This window comes from Chanodichthys erythropterus, chromosome 16, assembly GCF_024489055.1.
Source record: "Chanodichthys erythropterus isolate Z2021 chromosome 16, ASM2448905v1, whole genome shotgun sequence".
Taxonomy (NCBI): domain Eukaryota; kingdom Metazoa; phylum Chordata; class Actinopteri; order Cypriniformes; family Xenocyprididae; genus Chanodichthys; species Chanodichthys erythropterus.
The window spans coordinates 33047025-33073646 of record NC_090236.1 but is presented as its reverse complement, the minus strand read 5'-3'; the positions used below and the strand labels follow the sequence as shown (position 1 = coordinate 33073646).

Below are 26622 nucleotides of genomic sequence, written 5' to 3'. Positions count from 1 at the left end.
TACATGCTAATGAAATAAAGTAAAAGGATATAATTTGTTTTAATAGTCATTTCCCATGACAAAAGACATGTTCTGAACAATTCTTTAAATTACATATATATATATATATATATATATATATATATATATATATATATATATATATATATATATATATATATATATATATATATATATATATATATATATACAGTTTTATATTATGTTATATATTCAGGCGTAAAACTCTAACAAATATTAAATAATAATATAATTTAATCACTGGTGATTTGTAATGTACACTAGTTCCGAACGGGTTAATGAAGATCACTATCACGAGCCCTTCAGCCAATCATATGACTGCGCAAGTTTGTTTCCATAGGAACAGGAATGTTTACACTGATACAGGAAGCTACGATTGTTCTGGTGAGTGTCCGACTGTGGGGAATGAGCTATTCTGAAACTACTGTAATGCTTTCACAAATGTATACCAGCTTAAATCTTCCTTCAATCATGCTTGTTTCATTGCTGTAAACGTTTAAAGCCACCAAATATTAGTTTAACGTTTTTTTTTTGCCAAAGTTCATTAATAAGGTCGTAATTGTTTACGCATTATGTGTGTTTATCGTGCTCTTTCCCGTGTATCACTTCTTTTGAATCTGTATTGGATTTTTAAATGTATGCAGGGCTATATTTATTTATCTATGTATGTATTTCCAGCTAGTTTCCCTCCAGTATGGACCCACCGAATGCACTCCAGTGATGAACTTTTTGTGCTCGGCTCTGGAAATAACGGCCTCATGGACAATTTCCAACGCCAACAATCTGTGTGGAATTTAGTGCAGGAAAATGTTCCCTGCTCTGAGCTTCCTGAGATCCGAGCTGCACTTGGAGATGCATTGATTGATACATACACAGAGTTGTATTCAGAGGTAATGAGGCATATTTATACATCAGACAGTCTAGTAAGATGCAACAGAATGTGATTGCTGAAAGTATATAATAGGTCAGTCATTTTATAATCATTTATAAAATAACTGCAAAGCCCAGACTACATAATTTACGTCTTCACCTATTGATGTTTAATACAGTACATTTATTTTCCTTCTGGAATGCAAATGGAAATATCCTTTCAGGCAGTGGCTATTCTTTTTTGTGTATTTATTTAAGCTAGACTATGTTTGGAAGGAGGTAGGAGAACATAATAAAATATAAATCTTTTAAACATTTGTGCTTTCTAAAACCTCAGAGATCTTTGCTTAGATAAAGTTTAGTGTTAGGCAACCTACAACTTTGTGCTTTCTGCTCTGCATTCACAAGTGCATTTTATTTTATGATTTTATGCACTAAATTATAACAAGTCACCATTAACAAGTGTGCTAGTATACCTCTGACGTGTAACTTCAAACCAGTTTTGAATTACAACTCCCAAGAGTGAATTATCTCAGTGCATGGAATGCAAACCTTATTTGAACAGATACAGAGAGCTGACTCTTTCAAAGATAAATTGTCTTTCACAAACTGCATAGGCTCTCACTATATGCAGACAGCCATGTGCATATGGAAATAGAGGGTGGAAACTTGTCTGTGGAGAAGATGAATGTGATTCCTCCTTCCTCTGAACATTAAATAGGATTTATGACCTTCTGTTTAAAAGCACCTCTGCTGTTCAAATGTTTACAACGAATAAGGACTTTTTTGACATTGTAAGGCATGGTGCGTTCGAGGGAATTTTATACATTTTTGCTACAAATAGTGATCATGATATTGAATTGTCTCAGCAACCAAGGCCTTCTTACCTTGTCAGTAAGACCTATTTTGAACCCTATGCTGCAAAACAAAAACACAAGAAACTTTGCTCTGCTTAGACTCTTGTTTTTCTGTCAATTTTCTGCCTCACTTTTACCTTTGAGCTTGTCCTTGAGAACATTTTTCAGTACAAAGATGAAAGTCAATAAACAAGAAAAGTGAAGTGCTCTTTTGTATCAAAGTTTGCATTTAGCTCAGCAACACCTGCATCCTTACAGAAATGTCTCTCTGGTGGCTGTGCACATCACAACCTCCAGGTTCTGCAGTGGAAATAAGAAGAAGCTGGCCTGTGTTCAGCAGAGTTATTTAGGCTTGAAGTTGGTTTCATGCAGGCACAGCAGGATCAGAATTCTCAGGGAGCTGGTTTTACTCTGTCTTGCATTGCCTTCGACAAGCTTTGAAGTGTATTTTCAGAGTCCGAGGGAAACTTGAAAGTCCCAAGACAGGTGTGGAGATTGGTAATAGAGTGCAGACATTGTTTGCCGGTGCCGTGACGGGCTTTCATTTCCCTCTCTGGTTTTTCACCTCACGTGAGGTGTTTGTGAGGATAACATGTGGATTTTTTTTCTGTATCCTCTGAAATTTCCAGTTTCTTACACACATTTCAGAGATTAGAGACACTTATGATGGGATTTTAACCAACTGGCTGCATTTCTCTAGTTGTAGAGCAGCTTGTAACATGGATTTGGAAAGTGCATTTCATACAAAGCTGAGCCAAATAGCACTCTCCTGTAACACTTTCTTCTGTTGACCTGTTCTAGGTGGAGATGTGGGAGAAGATTTGGCAGGAGCTCCGTTACTCAGAGCGGGGCAGCAGGCCAGAAGCCCCTCTGTTCCCTCTGGCTGACCCGCCGGCTGTTAAAGAGTTGCTAAAAGCAGAGATTCGGTTGTTGCTGCTCACACTGAGGGAAAAGGCAGTCAGACAGGGCAGGTGAGGAAGATACAGGATTATAATATTACTGCTATGCAACACGGATCCTCAACTGTTACACAAGCCTCAAATATTATATCAACACAACAGTTAAAGGATTAGTTCACTTTCAAATGAAAATTAGCCCAAGCTTTACTCACCCTTAAAGGGTTAGTTCACCCAAAAAATGAAAATTCTGTCATTTATTACTTACCCTCATGCCGTTTCACACCCGTAAGACCTTCGTTAATCTTCAGAACACAAATTAAGATATTTTAGTTGAAATCCGATAGCTTCCGTGAGGCCTCCATAGGGAGCAATGGACACTTCCTCTCTCAAGATCCATAAAGGTACTAAAAACATATTTAAATCGGTGCATGTGAGTACAGTGGTTCAATATTAATATTATAAAGCGACGAGAATATTTTTGGAGTGGCAAAAAAACAAAATAATGACTTATTTAGTGATGGCCGATTTCAAAACACTGCTTCATGAAGCATCGGAGCATAAATGAATCAGTGTGTTGAATCATGATTCAGATCGCGTGTCAAACTGCCAACGGCTGAAATCACGTGACTTTGGCGATGCGAACAGCAGATTCGACACACTGATTCATCTGTGCTCTGAATCTTCCTGAAGCAATGTTTTGAAATCGGTCATCACTTAATAAGTCGTTATTTTGTTTTTTTTGGTGCTCCAAAAATATTCTCTTTGCTTTATAATATTAATATTGAACCACTGTACTCACATGAACCGATTTAAATATGTTTTTAGTACCTTTATGGATCTTGAGAGAGGAAGAGTCCATTGCTCCCTATGGAGGCCTCACGGAGCGATTGGATTTCAACTAAAATATCTTAATTTGTGTTCTGAAGATTAATGAAGGTCTTACGTTACGGGTGTGGAAAGGCATGAGGGTGAGTAATAAATGACAGAATTTTCATTTTTGGGTGAACTAACCCTTTAAGCCATCCTAGGTGTCTATGACTTTCTTCTTTCTGATAAATCAATCGGAGAAATATTAATAAATGTCCCAGCTTTATAATGGCAGTGATAGGGATCAATGAGTATGAGCTGAAGAAAGTGCCTCCATCCATATCCATCCATCATAAACACGGCTCCTAAGGGTTAATAAAGGCCTTCTGAAGCGAAACGATGCGTTTGTTTAAAAAAAATAAATAAATTTTTAACAAGTTATTAAGTAAAATATCTAGCTTCTGCCAGACCGCCTTCCGTATTCTACTTATGAAGAAAGTGTAACTCGTGCAGTTTAAAACGCTTACACTACGTCCTACGCCTTCCCTATTCAGCTTACATAAAAAAATGTAAAAGTGCCCTAGAATCAAAATTTGAATTTACCTTGGCATAGTTAAATAACAAGAATTCAGTACATGGAAAAGACATACATTGAGTTTCAAACTCCATTGCTTCCTCCTTCTTATGTAAATCTCATTTGTTTAAAAGACCTCCAAAGAACAGGCGAATCTCAACATAACACCGACTGTTATGTAACAGGGAGTGCGAGATTTAAAGGGGCAGCAGCCTGAATCGGTGCATAGTTAATGATGCCCTAAAATAGGCAGTTAAAAAAATTAATAAATTAAAAAATTTTGAGCTGAAACTTCACAGACACATTCAGGGGACACCTTAGACTTATATTACATCTTATGAAAGAACGTTGATGCCAGTTTACACTTTCTTCGTAACTTGAATATGGAAGGCAGGTTATACGTATAACCCGATAGTGCAGCACTGTATTTACTACGTCAACAGCTAAGGAGACTGATAGTGAATAAAGTCATTATTTTTGTTTGTCTTTTGCACACAAAAAGTATTCTTGTTGCTTCATAACATTTAGGTTGAACCACTGTAGTCACGTGAACTATTTTAACGATTACTGCCTTTCTGGGCCTTGAAAGTGGTAATAACGTTGCAGTCTATCGGAGGTCAGAGAGCTCACGGATTTCGTAAAAAAACGTAATTTGTGTTCCGAAGATGATTGAAGGTCTTACAGGTTTAATATGACATGAGAGTGAGTAATCAATGACATAATTTTCATTTTTGGGTGAACTAACCATTTAAATGAGCTTGTTAGATGACGGCAAATGTAATCTAAATAAAAATAAAAGATTATTGACAGCTACCAATGAATTTAAAAAATCTGTTAAATGAGCCAAAAAACGATATTGTACCAAAATATCGTGCATCCCTACAATAAAGTCATTGTTTGATGAGCTAACTCTAACTATATTACTTGTATTGTAGTCATTTTAAAATGAACATTTTCAATAGATTCCAACTGAAATGTTTCATCTGAAGATCTACAATTCACTGTTAAGTCTGCGGGTGCCGTGTTGTAATTGCTTTCCCTGACTTGACGAATGAATGTTCTGACCTTAATGGAGACTCGAGGTATTCTTTTCAGCTGACTGGGGGTGAGTTCACAGATCAGGGCTTTGCTTTTGTAAAGCAGCATTGCTTTAAAAAATGCTTGCTGATAAATCATTGACTTTTAAAGCTTGGGAGCACATCACAAAAGGACTGCTTTAAATGAAGAGAATCAGTTACGTCAGCAGTCAAGACAATGTCTGGTTTGTTTGACAGGTCATGTTCTGTTTGCTTTTAAATTTGTAGCCATTTATGATTACATTTCAATTTGTTGCCTAGTGACTTTACTTTCTTGGGGTTCTTTGTTACTTTTTGTGGCTCCTTGTCTAATATAACAATGCACCGGGAAGAAGATATTTACAGGTACAAGTCAGGCAGAGGAGGGTCGATCTTCTCTCAGCAACCAGCTAGACAGTCGAAAGAATGTCTACAGAAGGTCTTCTTTTGAAAGATTTTTAATGTACTTTAACACGTTATTTCAGCAATATTTCAACTTTAGGACGATTTGATTGGATAACTATTTACATTATTCTTCGCTGAGCCTGTAGATCCATTTTTGGCCTGTTTGTATTCTCTCATAGTAGACAAACAGCTCTCTTTTCAACCATGGCAAATCAGGAGCAGGTGTTTGGCGACTACCGGTACAGTCCATCAGAGAAAACACTTTCATTCATTTTCAAATTGCTGAAACGAATTGGCTCTGTCACCCGGAAACAAATATTACATATGAGCATTGGGGTGTAAACTTGTTTGGTTTCAATGTAAGTTTTTGTTCGTTTGTTACCAACTTCCTTTAGTGATGTAATTTAGCTGCTGATCTGCTTTGAGGACAAATCTGGATTGCTTCCCTTTCATATTGCTCCAGGTTTGGAGCTTTCCCGGCACCTGACGCGGGCCAAAGCAGGAAACCGTCGACTCAATGGCATTTTTCGCGCTTTAACATGGGCAAGAAAGCTTTTGAAAGGAGTTAATTTAATGGATCTAGTTTGCAGCACTTTTCCCCCTCTCAGGCGATGGCATCCCCTCCCTCCTGTGTGGTCTAAGTCCTTGTCTGCGTGATTTGTTGTGGCTGTATGGAGTCAAGCTGCACCTGTTTCTTTATGCTAAGTCTCCGTTCAATGGGCATTGAGAGGGAACCTTAGTTCATGCGTGAACTGCGAGCGGCTGAGACTTTAAAAGCCGCCCAAAGGAAGGTTCTTAAATCTCTGGAGAGTCATACCACAACAATCAGCGCAGGAAGGCTGGAAAGAGAAAGCTGTGTGCACAGCGTATTTCACATGTAGGTAAATTATCAGTGCAGATGGAGGGGCGTTTTGAAAGGGCCTCTTATTTTACTCAGATACATTGAGGGATTTTTCTTTTCTCCCTTTTTTTGATGTGGCGGCTCCTCTGTGCCATCTTTGTTGGCAGGAGTGGGGCTCCTCCCTCCTCTGTGAACACCGCTAAGCTGCTTACTGATCTGCGCCCACAATGTAGCCTCTGTTCCTGTTGGTACATCCCCTCTATATGAGCAAAAGCAGAGATGGGCGTCAGACCTCTGCTCGTAATGCACGACTCAGTCAGAGATGCTTGTTAACTGCTCCTGGCTCTGTTCATTAGGCTACAAAAGCCCCACAAACTGCATCCTGTCAGTTCTAAAAAAGAAAGGGGGAAGATGTGAGCAACGATGGGCTGAAAGCGATACACAGCTTTAAGTCTGAATAATGTCTTTGAGCGAGAAAGGACCATCTGCTTGCTTGCTTTATCTTTATTGTATTTCTGGCTATTCAGATTCTTTCTGTAATCTAGCTCTTCTGCCTCATATGTTTGTATTAATAGATTAAAGGGAAGTTGTCTGTTGTTTATAAAGGATTGAATGGAAATGGTAAATTGTGGCTAAACTGAAGCTGTCAGTCTGTAATTGTTACCAAATCTAAGCTTAAGATGTATTAGTTTGATGCATTTTCAAATGCAAAGCTTTGTGCTCAGTTTACAGTAACATTTCAAAGAGGTGTCCATGGACTGTAACATCAAGTCCAGGCTTGATTTATAGCTAAGGATAATAGGCCTTCGAACCCTTGTTGTGTGTTGCCATCATCTTCTCTCATGCACTCTGCAAGGCTGTTTTAAGATTGCAGAGAAGATACTGAGAGCCATCTTATTTCTCACTGAAAACATCAGAATTCTGTTCTTACTATTTGAGATGTACGAAATAACAACACCATAAGGTAATTGGGCAGTTGGATCTTTTAAACCTTATATATGCATGCATTTATAAATCAGTTCATAAAAACTCATATATACATAATCTTATATCTTTCTGTGCTATCTGTAAAACTTATGATTTCTTAGCATTCTTATAATTGTTAGTTAGAAATTCCATACTATGTACCTCATCTATTAACTTTTTCCTAATATACTAATTGGGGTGGTATTAGAATTTTTTTTTTTTTAAGAAATTAATACTTTTATTCAGCAATTAAGGTTGCATTAAATTGATCAAATTTACAGTAAATATATTTAGAATGTTACAAAAAAAAATGTAATTTCAAATAAACGCTGTCCTTTTGAACTTTCTATGCATGAAAAATATTAAGTACAACTGGTTTCAACATTAATATCATTCAGAAAACAAATCAGTATATGTGACCCTGGACCAAAAAAAAACTGTCATAAGTTGCACGGGTATATATAGCAATAGCCAACAATACATTGCATGGGTTAAAATGATTGATTTTTCTTTTATGCCAAAAATCATTAGGATATTAAGTAAAGATCATGTTCCATGAAGATATTTTTTTTCTTGTCTTTTTTTGCACCCTCAGATTCCAGATTTTCAAATAGTTGTATCTCGGCCAAATATTTTCTTATCCTAACAAACCATACATCAATGGAAAGCTTATTTATTCAGCTTTATTATATAAATCAAATTCACAAAATTGACCCTTATGACTGTTTTAGTGGTCCAGGGTCACATATTAGAATGATTTCTGAAGGATCATGTGACACTGAAGACTGGAGAAATGACTTCTAAAAATTCAGCTTTGCCATTACATTTTTAAATATATTAAACAGAAAACTTAAACATAAAATATACACAAAATATTTGTGCTGATATTTTCCCAATATTGCTGTTTTTATTTATTTTTTAAAATCAATTAAATGCACTCTTGTTTAGCACCAGAAACCCCAAACTTTTGTAATAATGTTCATTTATTGTTGCTTTGGGTATTTTACCCCAAACTGTTACAATTCTGATCTATTATTAGTGCTGTGTTTTGGTTGGACATATGGGGTCTTGAATAAATAATGTTGTATCTTCCAAGAAAATCCAGAACTTTTTAAAGTAAAAATAGTTTGCTAGATCAGTGTTTCCCGACTTTTTTTAAGCCACCCCATCCCCATAGCTCCATCAGTAAATCTCAAATACCCCAATCATTGAAACCAAACCAGAAATGTGTTCCTCTTAACTGATATTATTCTGGATATCATTCAGCATCTTTATTATTTTTAGTGCACTTTTAAACAAGAAAACATCAATACAGTGTGGAAAGAGAGCTATTTTGGCTTTCATGGTTTCTTGAGAGGTTTCTTCACAGGTTTCTCAACAGCACATTTATTTATAAATTAAATCTAAATAAGGCGAATTTTCTTTTTAGGTTTAACAAGGCAAAATCAGTTTTTTTCCCTTTCTTGGAGTCACTGTGCTAGATGATCACAGTAAAACTGTGCTAGAACTTTCCACTTTCACCATTCTGTCATTCTCACTGTCAGTAAATGAGTCTGTGTGTGTCTCAGGGATGAAGAGGAGGTCATGTCCCAGTACAATCCTAATGTGGTGAGTTACGCACTGGGCAGCAGTAGCACACAGAGACAGGGAAGTCCAGGCAGCTGGTGTGAAAAGAAATCACCTTCCAGACCCTCATCAAGCCAGAGCGAGATTGGAAGCAGGTCAGTGTTTCAAAAAGATATACTTGTGAGTGAAGAAAGTTGATAATATTGATTGGGTTAGTAAGTATTGAATAGCACTTTTTTCCAGGTCAATCTCCAGACTCTCATCTCACTCCAGCTGTGAGGAAGAAATCAAGGCCTTAAGACACAAGTTAAACATCACCCATATAGATGAAGTTGTGACCCATCTCAGGTGAGGCCATGTGGTCACTTTATTAGTCAGTGAGTGAACTCCATTTTTTTGGAAACTATGGAAGGGGATACTACTTGAAAAGTCACTCTAAATGAAAGTGAGCAACTAAAAACACTTCACGCAGGTCTGTTCCACTTCAAGAAAGTCATTTTGGGTGACGATTATGTTTAAAACCTTGGGTTGTTTATTTATCTAACCTGGGATTTTAAAACCTTTAGTTACTCTTTGACTTTATCAACAGGAAATATTCCTTACATATTTACATTTTGATTGTTATTACCAAGTGGCACACAAAAAGCCTTTGAAATAAATATTTTTTTTGAAAGAAGTCTTTATGCTTGCTGCATTTATTTGATCAAATTTACAGTAAAACAGTAATATTGTGAAATATTATTACAATTTAAAATAGCTCTTTTCTATTCTTATTTTTAAATCATTTATTCCTGTGATGGCAAAGTTGCATGATCCTTCAGAAATCATTATAATATTCTGATTTGGTGCTCAAGAAACACGTTATATCAATTACTCCTTTCATATCAATGTTGAAAAAGCTGTGCTGCCTAAAGGGGTACTTCACCCAAAAATTAAAATTCTGTCATAGTTTACTCACTCTCTTTGTCGTTCCAAACCCGCATGAGTTCATAAACAGATTGCAAAACTAATCCTTATGAATCGAGTGTTACGGTTGCTGGTGTAGAGAGATGAGGCAGATACGGATTTCCACAATATAGATACTTCTTTAATAGATACTGGGCAGGAACACCAAACATACACGGTAACACAACAGTCAGAACGGACCAGGAGTGAAGGGAGTGAGTGTCATATAAAGGGAGTGCTAACAATAGAGTCCAGGTGCAGGTGATCCGTGATGATGGGGAGATGACGAGGGAAGTGAGTGCAGGTGTGGAGAACAGGAGGATCTTGGGAAATGGAGTCTAGGAGAACAAGGGATCTGTAACAGTACCTCCCCCTCCCGGTAGGCGCGTCCTCGCGCCGTAGATGTAACAACCGGGAGGGGGGCGGGCGCCCTGGAGACCTCAAACCGGAGCAGGGGGAGGAGTAGACTGGAGTGGAGGTCTCCAGGGCAGGCTCAAAAACCATGGCGGGTCAGGAGCCGTGGGCAGCCATGGCGGGTCAGGAGCCGTGGGCAGCCATGGCGGGTCAGGAGCCGAAGCCTTGAAGCCGTCGAGCCCAGGCGGCGCTGAAGGACCGGCGGGAGATGGCGGAATCCACGGCTCCGCCGACCGAAGCGCAGCCGGGGCTCCAGAAAGCCGCAGTAGAAGGCAGACGACATACAACAAAGTGAACACCGGGGAGAGTGAGGAGGCCAACTGGAACTGAGGGACGGAGGGACGGAGCAGAGACGGAGGAGTGCAGTCCAGAAGTGAGGGCAGGCCGACGAAGGAACAAGGTGTGAACGGGGGCAGGATGGAGACTGGTGAGACTAGTGGACTGATGGGCCATGGTGGAGACGAGGGAGGTTGGAGCCAGGGTGTAGGTAATCGCCCAGAGGTCCGAGGTGGAGATCTGGGCGAAGGGGCTTGAGGTGGAGGTACAGTGCAAACATAACTGGATGGAGGTGGGAGAGGGAGGCAGGGAGGGGAAACAGTCTTTGGGCTGGAGGGTACAAAAACACAGTTCATAGGAGCAGTTGGTTCGGCGGCAGCTGGAGCGGCTGGCTCGGCGGCGGCGGCTGGAGCGGCTGGCTCGGCGGCGGCGGCTGGAGCGGCTGGCTCGGCGGCGGCGGCTGGAGCGGCTGGCCCGGCGGCGGCGGCTGGAGCGGCTGGCTCGGCGGCGGCGGCTGGAGCGGCTGGCTCGGCGGCGGCGGCTGGAGCGGCTGGCTCGGCGGCGGCGGCTGGAGCGGCTGGCTCGGCGGCGGCGGCTGGAGCGGCTGGCCCGGCGGCGGCGGCTGGAGCGGCTGGCTCGGCGGCGGCGGCAGGAGCGGCTGGCTCGGCGGCGGCGGCAGGAGCGGCTGGCTCGGCGGCGGCGGCTGGAGCGGCTGGCTCGGCGGCGGCGGCTGGAGCTGTGGGCTCGGCGGCGGCGGCTGGAGCTGAGGGCTCGGCGGCGGCGGCTGGAGCTGAGGGCTCGGCGGCGGCGGCTGGAGCTGAGGGCTCGGCGGCGGCGGCTGGAGCTGAGGGCTCGTAGGCGGCGGAGACTGGAGAACTTTGCTCGGCGGCGGAGACTGGAGAACTTTGCTCGGCGGCGGAGACTGGAGAACTATGCTCGGCGGCGGAGACTGGAGAACTTTGCTCGGCGGCGGAGACTGGAGAACTTTGCTCGGCGGCGGAGACTGGAGAACTTTGCTCGGCGGCGGAGACTGGAGAACTTTGCTCGGCGGCGGAGACTGGAGAACTTTGCTCGGCGGCGGAGACTGGAGAACTTTTGCGCGGCGGCGGAGACTGGAGAACTTTGCTCGGCGGCGGAGACTGGAGAACTTTGCTCGGCGGCGGAGACTGGAGAACTTTGCTCGGCGGCGGAGACTGGAGAACTTTGCTCGGCGGCGGAGACTGGAGAACTTTGCTCGGCGGCGGAGACTGGGGTTGAGGGCCATTTCATCCCCTCAAATACAATTAAAATCCCCACAGGCACTGGAGCTGGCTCTGTGGGGACTGGAGCTGGCTCTGGAGATACTGGAGCTGGCTCTGGAGATACTGGAGCTGGCTCTGGAGATACTGGAGCGGGCTCTGGAGATACTGGAGCGGGCTCTGGAGACACTGGAGCGGGCTCTGGAGACACTGGAGCGGGCTCTGGAGACACTGGAGCGGGCTCTGGAGATACTGGAGCGGGCTCTGGAGACCTTGGGGCCGCTTTCTTCCTCCTCCTCCGCTTACTGGGCCCAATGGAGGAGTGTGGGTTCCGTGTGGGGCAGGTAGGGAGTTCGCTGGAGGGGTATGCGGAGGAAGACGGAGGTTGACTGACTGGCCCGGCCAGCCGTGTTTCTGGATGGACTGGAGACATACACTTATCCTGAACCTCATCCACGAAGAATTTGGAGCCATTTAACCACAAAATAAAATTGATTGTTTCGCTTAAGGAGAAACGAAAAACAGGTTCATCAAAACGGATAGTGTTGTCGTCCAGTCCATCCAGAAACAGGGAGATTAAACATGCTTCAGGCCAGTCAGACAAGAAAGCAAGCTCAACGAACTCCTCCACATACCTTTCCAGCGAACGACCCACCTGAAGAAGCCCGATGAGCCGATCGCCAGTTGCCAGATGGGAGAGAGGCCTTGGAGGAGCAGGAGCCAGGGAGCTGGTGAAAGTCTCCATTCTGTGGAAATCCAAAGTTTTTGGTCCGTTCTTCTGTTACGGTTGCTGGTGTAGAGAGATGAGGCAGATACGGATTTCCACAATATAGATACTTCTTTAATAGATACTGGGCAGGAACACCAAACATACACGGTAACACAACAGTCAGAACGGACCAGGAGTGAAGGGAGTGAGTGTCATATAAAGGGAGTGCTAACAATAGAGTCCAGGTGCAGGTGATCCGTGATGATGGGGAGATGACGAGGGAAGTGAGTGCAGGTGTGGAGAACAGGAGGATCTTGGGAAATGGAGTCTAGGAGAACAAGGGATCTGTAACATCGAGTGGTTTAGTCCAAATTTTCTGAAGAGATTCGATTGCTTTATATGATGAACAGACTGGATTTAGGCTTTTATTCACATATAAGCATTAATCAGTGAACATAAACAGAAGCTCAACTGAACCTACTTGATCCGCAAGAACAAACCTCTTCTGGAAGCTCAAATGTGCTGCGTCACATGAGAATGAACCTCATTGGTTCTCACATAAGTCAAGCAAACACGCTTGATGTTCCGTTTACCACAAGTGCATATTAGTTGATGAATGTTTACATGTGAATAAAAGCCTAAATTCAATCTGTTCATCATATAAAGCGATCGAGTCTCTTCAGAAAATTTGGACTAAACCGCTCAATTCTTATGGATTAGTTTTACGATCTCTGACTTCTTTTTGAAGCATCAAAGTGTCAGTTACATAGCTGTCTATGGAAGGACAGAAATCTCTTCGATTTCATCAAAAAGATCTTAATTTGTGTTCCGAAGGTGAGTACTCAATTCAGTTGTTCTGCCCTTTAGAGTAAGTAGGGCACAGTGATGCTCACTTTCAAATGGAACTCGCCCAGACTAGTGTGAGTAAATGTAATTATAACTAAGGATTGTTGCTTTAAGCATATTATGAAAACTATGAACAACACAGTAAATTGTCAGACCTAATTCCATGCATATAACAAACGCAATTACTTTTTTATCGAGCAGATAATATTGGAATTATTTGTTTACACCTGAGGCAATGTAGATAATGTAATGACTTTTTAGCCAGCGAGACTGTCCGTTTGCAGTTTGATCCTGTTGTGCAGTGAAGTTAATATTGTGGAACACACATTCCTCAGGATAGAATTCTCCCAAATTGCTCAACGTGTGCTCATAGCCTCATACTGACTATGACTATGGATGCAAACCAGACACGCTCCTTCTTGTGCTAACATGCTGTTGTGAGAGCAGAATGTTGGATTTCCTCAACTTCCTCTCTTTCCCTTGCTCATGCTCACTTTCATCTACGATTATATTACTTACTGCTGGTTCTAAATTGGTGACTACATTTTGATTTTGGGTTGTCTGTAAGCTGACACATACACTACCGGTCAAATGTTTGGACACACTTGACTCAACTATTTCTCTTGATCTTAAAAAGCTTTTCATCTAAAGTGCTTAAATGCTAGACAAATATAAATAAATTAATTCATTTTAAATTAATTAAACAGTAATTAATTAATTGTCATTTTTAAAATGTTAAATGTTAATATGTTTTTGTTAAATAAGTACAAAAATAAATAAAAAACAAAGATATGACATCCAAAGTATGTGAGGTAGTACAACTAGATCTCTTTTATTGAATCCAAAAGGTTTTAATTATATTTTATGCTACATATAAAAGTATTTTAAAGATTTTGAAGTGTCAAAAGGCCAATTTCATTTGTGATTATATTTCACATTTCATTGTGTTTGAAAATATCATCAGTCGGTACAACCAAAAGTGTCATTCGGTAAAACTGAAATTTTGGTTAAACTGAATGACTTTTTTGGTGACAAATTTTGTCCATCTTGTAAAAAATGACAAAAGCAGTGTTCATTGATTAAAAGAAAAACACATAATCTCATTGTTAACACTTAATAAACCTTCAAAATGAATTATATTTTTTTTTTTTACACTTTTAAAAACCTTATTCGTCAATGACCCATATACCAAAACTTTAATTTATTAATATATTAACCATCTCATACCATCACTGTGTCATGGTACCACCTCAGTCCCTCTTGAATTCCCTCTCTTACCAGTCTCTCTCAGTCCAACCTTTCTACCCAACAAATACTTCGCTCAACCCCTTTTACCACTCTCTCTTCTCTACCTTTCATCCTCTCCTACTCTGCCAGGCATGTGTAACCCTCCACCCAGCTAAGAGGAATGCAAACAGTAAGTCCTGCTCAGCAGGGAAGCAGGGTATTGAGATAGAGGGAGGGGAGCTGGAGCGAGCAGCCCGATCCATCCCTCCATCAGAACAAAAGACCTCATTGTGAGCAAATGAATACCAGATCCCGACATATGTAAGATTCCTCGGCCTTAAAAGAAAAGTGAAGAGAGTTTAAGTGACTATATTGCTTATGTAACAGAAGAAGTAGGCCAGTTTTCGCTTCCCCGCTGATCTAGAAAAGACTTCATGGTGCAGCAGTTTGAATCCAGCCCAGATAAAAACTCTTTATGCTTAAACTTGTTTAAGGGTAATTGCTGCGTTTTGTATGGACTACTTAAATGAGAAGCGGCCTCCCATAATGGCGCAGAATATGGACAGTTATTTATAGTTGCCATAATTATGTATATCTTATTCTTGGTACCACTTATAATTATGGCCGTTTGTTTGTTTGATATTTATTTTCCCCCATTCCAGTCCACAAGTGTTGATTTAGAACGCATACATGCACTTGATCCTTTATAAAAGAAGGCCTTGTTTGATTGACAGGTCAGTCCTAACCGAAGAATCTGAAGCATTGAAAAGAGACGTGCAGGTCCTGCAGGTAAGGGCTCGTTTTGACATTAAATACCGGTTTTGATTGCAACATCAATAGCAGGATTGCTTTAATAACATGTTATGAATCTGGATCCAGAGGGTGGAGGAATCTTTTTTCTTTTCTTTTTCTGCTGAGGCTAAACTCCATTATAGTTAAAGTACTGTACTTAACTCTTCTTTTGTGGTTTCTACAAAGAAAAAATGTATAGCTTCCACATTGGTCAGTGATCAGATTTCCCTTCTGAACTGCTGCATTTTTTTTTTTTTTTATTGTGAAATAAGTATTGCAAGACATAAAAGCAAGTTGCATCCCCATAAGACTAGTGAAGAGCCTAGTTCATTAAAAAAGTTCCCAAAACCCAACTCTGAGTGTTTCTAACACTATATGGAACTGCTTTTAAAGATTAAACAAACTGCTTAATAACCATTTCAAGCAAATTTGTATTTGTCTCTGCATTTGGGAATGAGAGAGTTGTCTTCATATTTGCTTACATGTACTGTATATTGTAATTAAGAAGAAAACAATGTAACACTTTACATTACAGTGTCCAAATTACTGTAATTACTCTCAATTACTCATATCTCAATTGTATTTTTATTTTCTGAGTAAAAAAATCACTGGCTTGATGCTACAGTGTTGTGAATGGTTGCTAGGATAAGTTTTATTTTAGTTTTTATATATTGTTTAGTTTGTATTAAGATTTTGAATTTTCTTTTGTTTTTATATTTAAAATAAGTTTTTATATAAGTTTTAAGTTTCATCTAATATTTTATTTATTTCAGTGATGAAATGAAATTAGGACCGGGAAAAAGCTGGCACACGCACTATAGCTCTATATGACAATATGCACTAATAACAATGTGTAATTATGTGTAACCGCTCATTAATTATACATTCAGTAGATTTATTTGAATTACCCAGTACTTGCTTTATAATTGCACCTTACATGAACACTTATGTAAAGTGTGAATTTTAGAACAGTTGTTCCTTTTGATGTGTTACATAAATGGATAATCATGCATCAACTACCATAGAACAAGCATATGTTTTTTTTTTTTTTTTTTTTATATAATGGATCACAGAGAATTTCTTTAGTATAGTATGCTAAACTAGCCCATTAAGCTCTAAAGCTGATTGGTGTGGGTCTTTTTTCATCTATGCAGCCAAATATACATAGTGTCAGGTGCTTCTCCTCTCAATCAGCCAGAGGAACTTTTAGTTCTTTTTTTTTTTGTTTGTTTCTACTGTACCACATGCCATCCTTGCTTTACCCTCTCCACTGTTAAAGTGCAGAGCTCAGCCACAGATGTGAGCCACTCTCAGTGCTAAGCAAATTAAGAACGCCAGTTGTTTTTGTTTAACACACATATGCACACTATTTGAAGCATGCTGTACTAATGCACTCCAAAAATCTCAACCTGCTACAGATAACAACCCACATAGAAGGAAACGTTCTCAGAACCTTGCGCAACGTTCCCTAAAAGTTCTCAAAAGGTGACGAAAATTCCGAACCTTTACATGTTCCAAAAACGTCCTTTTTTGGTAATGAAAGTGCTGCAGTTCAAGTTTCCTTATATGACTTCAGGGGGACGTTCCATTTTGGTTATTTATGTTCAAAAAAGAACATTGAAAAGAGGAAATTTGGGACATTAACTGAACGTTCCCACGCGGTCCTCTGATGGTCATTTAATAACATTCCTGATATGCGTTTAAGGGGACGTTCTATTTTGGTTATTTTATGGTCAAAAAAGAATATTTCAAACAGGATATTTGGCATATTAACTGAACGTTCCCACATGGTCCTCTGATGGTCATTTAATAACGTTCCCGATATGAGTTTAGGGGGAGGTTCTATTTTGGTTATCTTATGGTCATGCAAGAACATTACAAAGAGGACATTTGGGAAGTTAACAGAGCGTCATATAGTAATAGTCCCCCCAACATTCCCAGAATGTCCTGAATCTCCACCAAATAACATTCCCCAAACCTTAAAAGAACTCCACATCATGACCGTCTCTGAACGTTCTAGGAACGTTACTAGGTGACAGATTACCCCGCTAGAAATTTTACGTTCCCAGAACATTCTCAGAACGTCCACTGTTATTAAGGACGTTGTCTAGTAACGTTCCCAGAACGTTCAGAGATGGTCATGATGTGGAGTTCTTTTAAGGTTTGGGGAACGTTATTTGGTGGACCTTCTGGGAACATTCAGGACATTCTGGGAATGTTTATGGGTCTATTACTATAGGACGTTCTGTTAACTTCCTAAATGTCTTGCACGACCATAAAATAACCAAAATAGAACTTCCCCCTAAACTCATATTGGGAACGTTATTAAATGACCAACAGAGGACCATGTGGGAACGTTCAGTTAATGTCCCAAATATCCTCATTGTAACGTTCTTATGTGACCATAAAATTAACCAAATTGGAACGTTCCCCTAAAGTCATATAAGGAACCTTAAACTGCAGCACTTTCATTACCAAAAGAGGATGTTTTATGTTCCAAATATTCTGTAAAATTTCATAATTTTCGTCACTTTTAGAGAACTTTAACTTTGCGCAAGGTCATGAAAACTTCGCCTTCTGTGAGGGTGTTTTATAGAAAATAATAAAGTTTGAAGTCACCGTTATGGAGGTGAGCGTTTGCTTTAGATGGACTCTTGATTCTTGATATTTTAGTCATAGATTTTCTCTGGCTGTTTTAACTGTGTTTTCAAGACGTGTTTGTTATAGCTAAAAATGCAAGAGAAATTCTGATCAGATGAATTGGGTTGTTTAGTGCTGGTGATTCGATAATCATGGAGTGTCCTGATTCCCTGATTGTCCCCAGAGTCTAAACTATGAGTGTATTGAATGTTAGTTTTGCATTAATTAATGGTTAGGTTTTTTTTTTTTTTTTTGGTTCATTATACTGACGTAGTTTTGAGCAGTGTCTTTTAGACTCACACAGACATTATGAATCAGCGTATGATCCTCAACAATGGTGACAATAAACAAAAATCTTTTTGTGACTTTAGTAGCTTGTTTTGTGATGCTCAGAGATAATCTGTTTATCTGAAAATGTTGTCACCATTGTTGAGGATCATACGCAGAATCTTGATGTCTGTGTCAATCTACATGATCCGGTTTGAATAATTTCTGCATAATGATAAAAACTTTCAAAATATCAAAGCAGGACAGGATTTTATGTATTATCATAGGACTACAACAACATGAAATGAATACAATATTCAGAGATCAGTGAGTAAGACCACTGGTTGAATAATGAGCAACCAAATCCATTTGATTTGATTTTTTGGGAATAAATGTGCTTTAGAAACACACAGTTACAACAATTGGAGAGAAATTAAAGTTAAAACATCAAGGCTCAGGAGCCCAACTAAAGCAAGTGTTTACCTCCGTAACGGTGACATTTATACGTTTTGATAAACATCAACACCTCATTAAGAAGATTTGTATGAAAGAAACAAAGTCAGAGTGGTTTGTAATAAGTGAAGATGCAGAGATCTAGCGAGATCTGTTAGTGTTTAATGTTGTTTCTGTTATCTGAGTTTTGTGAGGTTACCACTGTGCTGGAGAGTAGACTGTGCTTCAGTCAGTGATGATCCAGAAACGCTGATGTTCTGCTGCATGTTGCTTTATTTAAAGATAATAATTGTGTAGTTGCTGATGCAGTGATACAGCAGTTACATTAACTCATGCGTGTGCTGTTTTCAGCTAATGACTTACTGCAATAGATTTTCATTTAAAGAAAAGGTTTTATAATATTAATCCAGGAATTACCTGAAAATAGCTTTTTTTTTTTTTTTTTTTTGATTTAATAAGAATTAGTTTTTGTTTGAACAGCCACTTTTGTAAGTCAATTTAGCTCTAATATTCAATTTTTTGACAATGTCAGCAGGGACGTTCTGAGAACATTTCCAAATAAAGTATGGTTCCCTAAATGTTCAGAGAATGTCTTGAATGTTCTGTGAAGGCCACCAAATAACGTCCCCCAAACCTTAAAAGAACTGCACATCGTGACCGACTCTGAACATACTTGGAATGTTACTAGGTACATTCCCAGTTACATAAAATGGGATTGTTACATGTCCTTAGCACCAGTGGGGACATTCTGAGAATGTTCTAGGAACGCAAAATTTCTAGCGGGGAATATATTAAGCATCAAATATGTTTTGATTGGCTGTGATTATCAGAGGTGGGAAGTCCAGGGGCCAGAAAGTAAAAGTCCTGCCATATTTTTATTCCACCCACTGAAGCATTAATGAGATAAATAAGTGTTTAATTAAGTGATGATTAACCATTATTGAAGACACCTGATGATAACAAGCAGAAATATTAAAAAGTCAAGGGTCAAGAGCTCAACTAAAACAAACCCTGACCTCGATGATGGTAACTTAAAAATAGTGATTTTCTCCTTTGGTGATTCTGCTTGTTATCATCAGGTGTCTTCAATAATGATCAATCATCACTCAATTAAACACTTATTTATCTCATTAATGCTTTAGTGGGTGGAATAAAAATATGGCAGGACTTTTACTTTCTGACCCCTGGACTTCCCACCTCTGATTACATCATGTCACACAGCAGTTGGGCTGATCTTAAAGTTCTCTTAGATCGGCAGAGTTTTTACAGTGCCAAACCAGGACATTTGGACTAGTATGTGTACTGTCAAATACCATTAAATTTGATGGTGAAATAAATTAAACAGTTCCCAGTTTTAAACAGATAAACAGGGTTTTTTTTTTTAATTAAATGATCAGTCTTTGGGGAGAAATCCATGTAATCTGAACAGTGTTAATGAGAATATTAGTGCTAGCCAAGAATTGAATGTCTCATTTAAACACATTTGATCTAGATCAGAGGTTTCAACCAGGGAGCTGGGGCCTAGAGCCGGGGGTTTCAGAACTAAAGAGGCCTCAAGGTGGCTTAATTTTATTTAAAATAATAATAATAAAAATAAAACAGATTTCAAGAAAACATATTATGCCCCTTTTTTACAAGATGCAATATAAGTCTCAGGTGTCTCCAGAATGTGTCTGTGAAGTTTCAGCCTAAAATACCCCACAGATCATTTATTATATCATGTTGAAAATGGTGAGGAGATAAACATGACAGACTGGGCTCAATTTAAGGGGGAAGGGGAAAGGGGGGATGCTAAAAACATCCCCTCTTACCATCCCCATCAGATTAACAGTGTTATGTATACTATGTAAATCTTATCATGTAAGCAAAATTTTAAAATTCTCTGTATGATAGTTAAACTATAAATAACTGATTGACCAATCAAAACTCAGTATTGTAACGTGCTGCGCACAGTCATGCCAGAGTTCTGATTCAAGCAAGCTGTCATCATTTTTCACGCTTGTTCAAAAGGATCAGGACAATGGTTCAAGCGCATCTTTTGACGTTCTTTAAAAAGAAGAGAACAGAAGGTATGATATTATTAGTGTTTTAAGAACGTTCCCCTGACACATTAGAATGAATAATGAACAGCTAAAGTGTAAAGGGATCATTGTCAAGGTGAATTATTGACAGTGAACGTCATCACTGAGGGGATAATGCACACATGTATAGAGGCTATGTTAGCTATATGTACATGTGTTTATTTAATAAAGAAAACTATGGGCTATGTTCGTACTCCACTGTTTAAATCTGCATGAACCATGAGAGAAGAAAAAAGAAGCAAGAGGAAAAAAAAAAAACAAAAAAAAACATAAGCAGTAAACAACAAGCACAGATATGAGCAATCAACATATGAATCTCAACCATGGTGACAACTAAATATTCAGACAGTCAGATCAACTCTGGACATCACAAAAAGTGATTAATTATAACAAAAAACACAGAAAAAAAATTAAATTAAATAGTTAGAATTAAAGAAAATAAAAGTACAATTCACCTGCATAATTTATTCATGCTGTGATGCATGCTGGGAGTTTTGTACTATTGTTCCCAGCATGCATTGTGGCTTGACACTTTTGATTGTCACCTTTGTTGAGATTCATGTGCTGATTCTTGATGACTTGTTGCCACTTAGATTTATTTATTTTTTTAATCATCATCATCATCTTTATCTTCTATCTATCTTCTATCTTCTGATCAGTTTTGTTCCATTATAACATTTTAGTGATGGTCGGTTTTGTTTCATTACGAGATTTCAGTGATGGTTGGTTTTGTTTTGTTACAGGAGTTTAGTGATGGTCGGTTTTGTTTCATTACGAGATTTCAGTGATGGTTGGTTTTGTTTTGTTACAAGAGTTTAGTGATGGTCGGTTTTGTTCCTTCATGAGATTTCAAAGACAGTTGGGTTTTATTCATTGCGAAATTCTCATGTTCCTTTACGAGATCTCAATGAAACATGGTTTTGTTGTTTGTTATGAGATTGCAATGATGGCCGATTTTGTTCTGTTACAAGATTTCAATGACGGTCGGTTTTCAGCGTCAGTTGATCTCGCAAAGGAACAAAACCAAACATCGTTGAAATCTCATAATAAAACAAAACTGACAGTCATTGAGACTTCATAAAGGAACCAAACTGATTTCTTGAGATTTCAATGGCAGTTGTTTTTTTCTTTTATATTTTTTCAAAGACAGTCAGTTTTCAGCGTTATTTCATTTTGTTATGAAATTTCAAAGAATGACTGACTGACCAACAGCCAGTTTTTATTGTCAATCAGTCAAAGTGTCATTGTTTCACAGATATGAGCAATCAGCATATGAATCTCAACCATGGTGACAACTAAATATTCAGACATTCAGATCAACTCTGGACATCACAAAAAGTGATTAGTTATAACAAAAACCACAGCAAAAAATAAAAGCAAATAGTTAGAATTAAAGAAAATAATAGGACAATTCAGCTGCATAATTTATTCGTGCTGTGATGCATGCTGGGAGTTTTGTACTATTGTTCCCAGCATGCATTGTGGCATGACACTTTTGATTGTCACCATTTTTGAGATACATGTGCTGATTCTTGATGTCTTTGTGTGCAATGTTGTTGTTTTTTTTTTTATTATATATATTATTATTATTATTATTATTATTATTATTATTATTATGTCTTCTGGTCAGTGATGTCAGTTTTGTTTCTTTGTGAGATCTCAATGACTGTTGGTTCTGTTTCTTTGTTCCTTTACAAGATTTCAAAGACAGTCAGTTTTGTTGCATTGTGAAATTTCCTTTACTAGATCTTAATGAAAGTTTTGTCCCTTTAAGCTGTGCACACACTTAACGCATGTAAGGCTGAATATGAATGTAAATTGATACTTATGACTGATCGCGCTCAAACGCGTCCAGTCAGAATCAATTACTTTCAGTCGGCGATTACAGTCTGTGTTTAAATTCCGTGTGTAAGTATATAAATCTGCTTCAGTCGAAGGAAGCAGTCTTTGTGTGTTGTGCTCAGTTTTAGAATGTTTTAGCTAGTCGTTAAATGTGTCCCAAGCTTTACGAGATCTCAATGCTTGGAGAGTTCAATGACGGTTGGTTCTGTTCCACTTCGAGTTTTTTTATGAGATTTCAATGATGGTTGGTTTTCAGTGTCAGTCGGTTTTGTTCTGTTATGAGATCTTTTGTTCGATCTCGCAAAGGAACAAAACTGACCAACATCGACATCTCGTAATGTAACAAAACTGACAGTCATTGACATCTCGTAAAGGAACGAGCTATTTTATGAGATTTCAGTGATGGTCTGTTTTTTTTTTCCATTATGACATTTCAATATTGCCAAAATTAATTTAATTCAGTAAGGGTTGTGTTAAACTGATTACAAGTGATAGTAAAGGCTTATAATGTTAGAAAAGATTTCTATTTTGAATAAATTCTGTTCTTTTTAACCTTTTTTTATTCATCAATGAATCTCAAAAAATATTAAGCAGCACAACTGTTTCCAACACTGATAATAAATAAGCATATTAGAATGATTTCTGAAGGATCATGTGACACTAAAGACTAGAGTAATGGCTGATTAAAAAATTCAGCTTTGCATCAAAGAAATAAACAATATTTTAAAGTATATTAAAATAGAAAACCATTATTTTAAAGGTAATAATATTTCACAATATTACTGTTACTGTTGATCAAATAATTGCTGGCCTGATGAGCATATGAGACTTCTTTCAAAAACATAAAAAATAGTAATGAAAAAAGAGAAAGTGCGTTCATGTAAGTTGTAAGCACTAATTAAAATACTACATAACTTGTGATGTGAAAATAAGTAACTACCTGCATGGTATGTGATGTAATGTAGGGATTATTTTTGCCCCAGGGTTACACCTCCTTTATTCAATACAGTTTATTGAAACTATTGGGGTATTGGTCTCACAAGCCTTTCTAATATCTCTTCCTGCAGCTATCTAATCTACTAGAAAGTTTCCCATCCAGATATAGACTAGCTTTAGCTTCAGTGGGTGGCACACAAGTGAAAGCTTCAGGCTGGTCGCTGCAGGACTTCTTAAGCACTGCTCCAACCATAGATGCTCTTATGTAGAAATATAAATCTCAACAATGGTGCCGCAATGCATTCTATATTTTGCAATCTATATGTTAGAGACAGAAATAAAAAACAAGAAGTTTTAGATATTTAGCCTGGAAACAAGACAAAAACACTAAACAAGAAAGACATTTTTTTTACAGTATAATACATTTACATTACAAACCCTGTTAATTCAATATGAGATCACTATGTTTCAGAAATCAGTTAGAAAATTAAAAACACACAAAAGTTTTTCTGACATGACGAACAAAGACATCAAGAATTAGCACATGAATCTCAACAATGGCGACAATCAAAAATGTTATGCAGCTAAATTGTCCTATTATTTTCTTTAATTCTATTTGCTTTTATTTTTGTTGTGTTTTTTGTTTTCTTTTAGTAGCTTTTTGTGATGTCCAGATTTGATCTGATTGTCTGAATATTTAGTTGTCACCATTGTTGAGATTCATACGCTGATTGACCATATCTTTGTCATTGTACTTTTTTTTTTCTGCTCATGGTTTTTATCTTCAATTTTTTAATTGATTTCTGAAATACAATGTGGTCTCCTATTGCAGTAAATCAGGGATTGTAACTTAAATGTATTATGGCAAAACACAATTACTACATTCAAATGACATCAATCATTTTAAAATCATCAATAGCTAAAAATCATCATCTGATCTCATTTCAGTGTTCTTTGTTACTGCAAATGTGTTTGATAAATACACTGTCACAGCAATTAGAAAAGACAAACATATTACAAGAGTTGAGCCCAACTAACTGAAACACCAATCACCATTATGGTGACACGCATGAGTGTTAAACTTCTGTAGATGAATGACAGAAATAAAGTCAATCTTGTGTCAAGCTGTAATTCTGTTTGTGGAGTTTAATACTTCTTTGCTGAGATCTGTTCATCTAAGGTTGAAGTGGCTGAAGTCACTTTTTTCGTTCTCTTCTTTCCTTCAGTGATTCTGCTTGCTAACAGGCTTGGTAATGCTAAGATGATTTTATAAATAATACATAAAGATTTTGTGGCTCAGACAAGGTCCAGTTCTGGACATGTGGCATTGCTATGGCCTACTTGTGGCTCAGATCTGGCAAACAGGAGCGATCCGCACTAGTGCCATCCAAAAGCACCAATTTGGTAGGCTATATAAAGGGATGAATGGTGTGTGTTTGTGAGATAGTACAATACTACAGTGATATAAATAACTTAAAGCTGCAGTCTGTAACTTTTGCTGCTCTAGCAGTTAATAAACATGATAATAAACAGTTTTATTACTTTATTATTAAGTTTTATTTCCTAGTTTTTATGTAGTTTTAGTTATTTAAGTGCTCCAACTTACTTCAGTTCATGTTTATTTTATTTATTCAAGTAATGATTTTTTTTTAATGGTTTTAACGATAATAACCTTGTCCCACAGTCATCTGCTCATCTGAGGTAGTGTGGAGTGAGTGTGTCAGAGGGCGTCCTGCCTCCCGCTGGTCTTAGATTTCAGTGACTTGCCTCATAACTATAGCTTTGCTATTTCTTTTCCAGCTGGCCTCTGGGGTTATACCACTGCCCACAGACCACAGGGCTAAAATGAATAGTCTCCCGTACGCTGGCAGTGAGGGTGCCCTCCTCAGAGAGCTCTGTTTGTTTTTGTTTCATTTAAAAGGAAGAGTGTATAATGCATGTGCTGGGCAGTAAGATTGACTCTACATGATATAGCAGTGAATAAACCGAGGCAGCAGGCAGATTGGTGTAATAATAGTGCTCCGCTGCCATACAACATGTGGGCTAATGGAGATCCATGGCTTTGCAGTGAAAGCATGTGGTTTGGAGTCCTGTTTTATGAGCTGGAGTCTCAGTGGAGCAGTGCTGTGGAATCATTTCGTGGGGCTGCATGAACACTTATGAAGAAGCCTAAAAGATGTTTTTTTTTTTTCTCCGCTAGAAATTTTACGTTCCCAGAACATTCTCAGAATGTCCCCACTGGTGTTAAGGACTTTGCTTAGTAACATTCCCAGGCCAGTACATTCAGAGACGATCACGATGTGGAGTTCTTTTAAGGTTTGGGGGACGTTATTTGGTGGACCTTCAGAAAACATTCAAGACGTTCTCTAAACGTTTAGGGAACCATATTTTATTTGGAAATGTTCTCAGAACGTTCCTGCTGCCCTTGTCAAAAGATCGAATTGAAAATTAGAGCTAAATTGTCTAACAAAAGTGCTGTTTAAACAAAAACTAATTTTACTTAAATGTCTTAATTTTTTTTTTTTTTTTTTTTTTTTTTTTGATGTTGCAGTTTTCCAAGCATAGTGACATTAATGAATGTGGGACAGCTTCTTTATTTTTATTCGAATTAAAAAAGTAATACATTTTGATGTACTTGTCACAAACATAAAGAACAAAAAATTCACAGTGTCCAATAACCTTCAAAGGGCATAATTACCAACATATATAACTGTTATCTAACTGTGTGTTTCTAAAACACATTTGTTACAAAAAAATGTGAGAAAGAAGAATCTGATTGGTTGTCTCTTGTTGATGATTTTATCACACAGTGGTCTTTTTCACTGATCTCTTGATATTTTATTCCTTTCATGTTGTTGTAGTCCTATGATACTACATACAATCCTGCCCTGTTTTGATATTTTGAAAGTGTTTGTTATTCACAGAAATTATTCAAACAGGATCAAGTAGATTGACACAGACATCAAGATTCTGCGTATGATCCTCAACAATGGTGACAACATTTTCAGATAAACCGATTATCTCTGAGCATCACAAAACAAGAAAATCACCAAAGTCACAAAAAGATTTTTGTTTATTGTCACCATTGTTGAGGA

At 38.3% G+C, this 26622-nt stretch overlaps 1 protein-coding gene across 1 annotated transcript in view; it reads left to right on the top strand.

Moving 5' to 3' along the window:
* The first annotated feature begins 779 nt into the window (after positions 1-779).
* Positions 780-26622, top strand: part of ccdc24 (coiled-coil domain containing 24) — a 29348-nt gene continuing 3505 nt past the window's right edge. Inside the window, exons 1-5 of the mRNA XM_067364075.1 lie at positions 780-911; positions 2550-2719; positions 8864-9016; positions 9105-9209; positions 15251-15305. Of these exons, the coding sequence (XP_067220176.1) occupies positions 780-911; positions 2550-2719; positions 8864-9016; positions 9105-9209; positions 15251-15305 (615 nt within the window). The remainder of the gene's footprint in view (positions 912-2549; positions 2720-8863; positions 9017-9104; positions 9210-15250; positions 15306-26622) is intronic.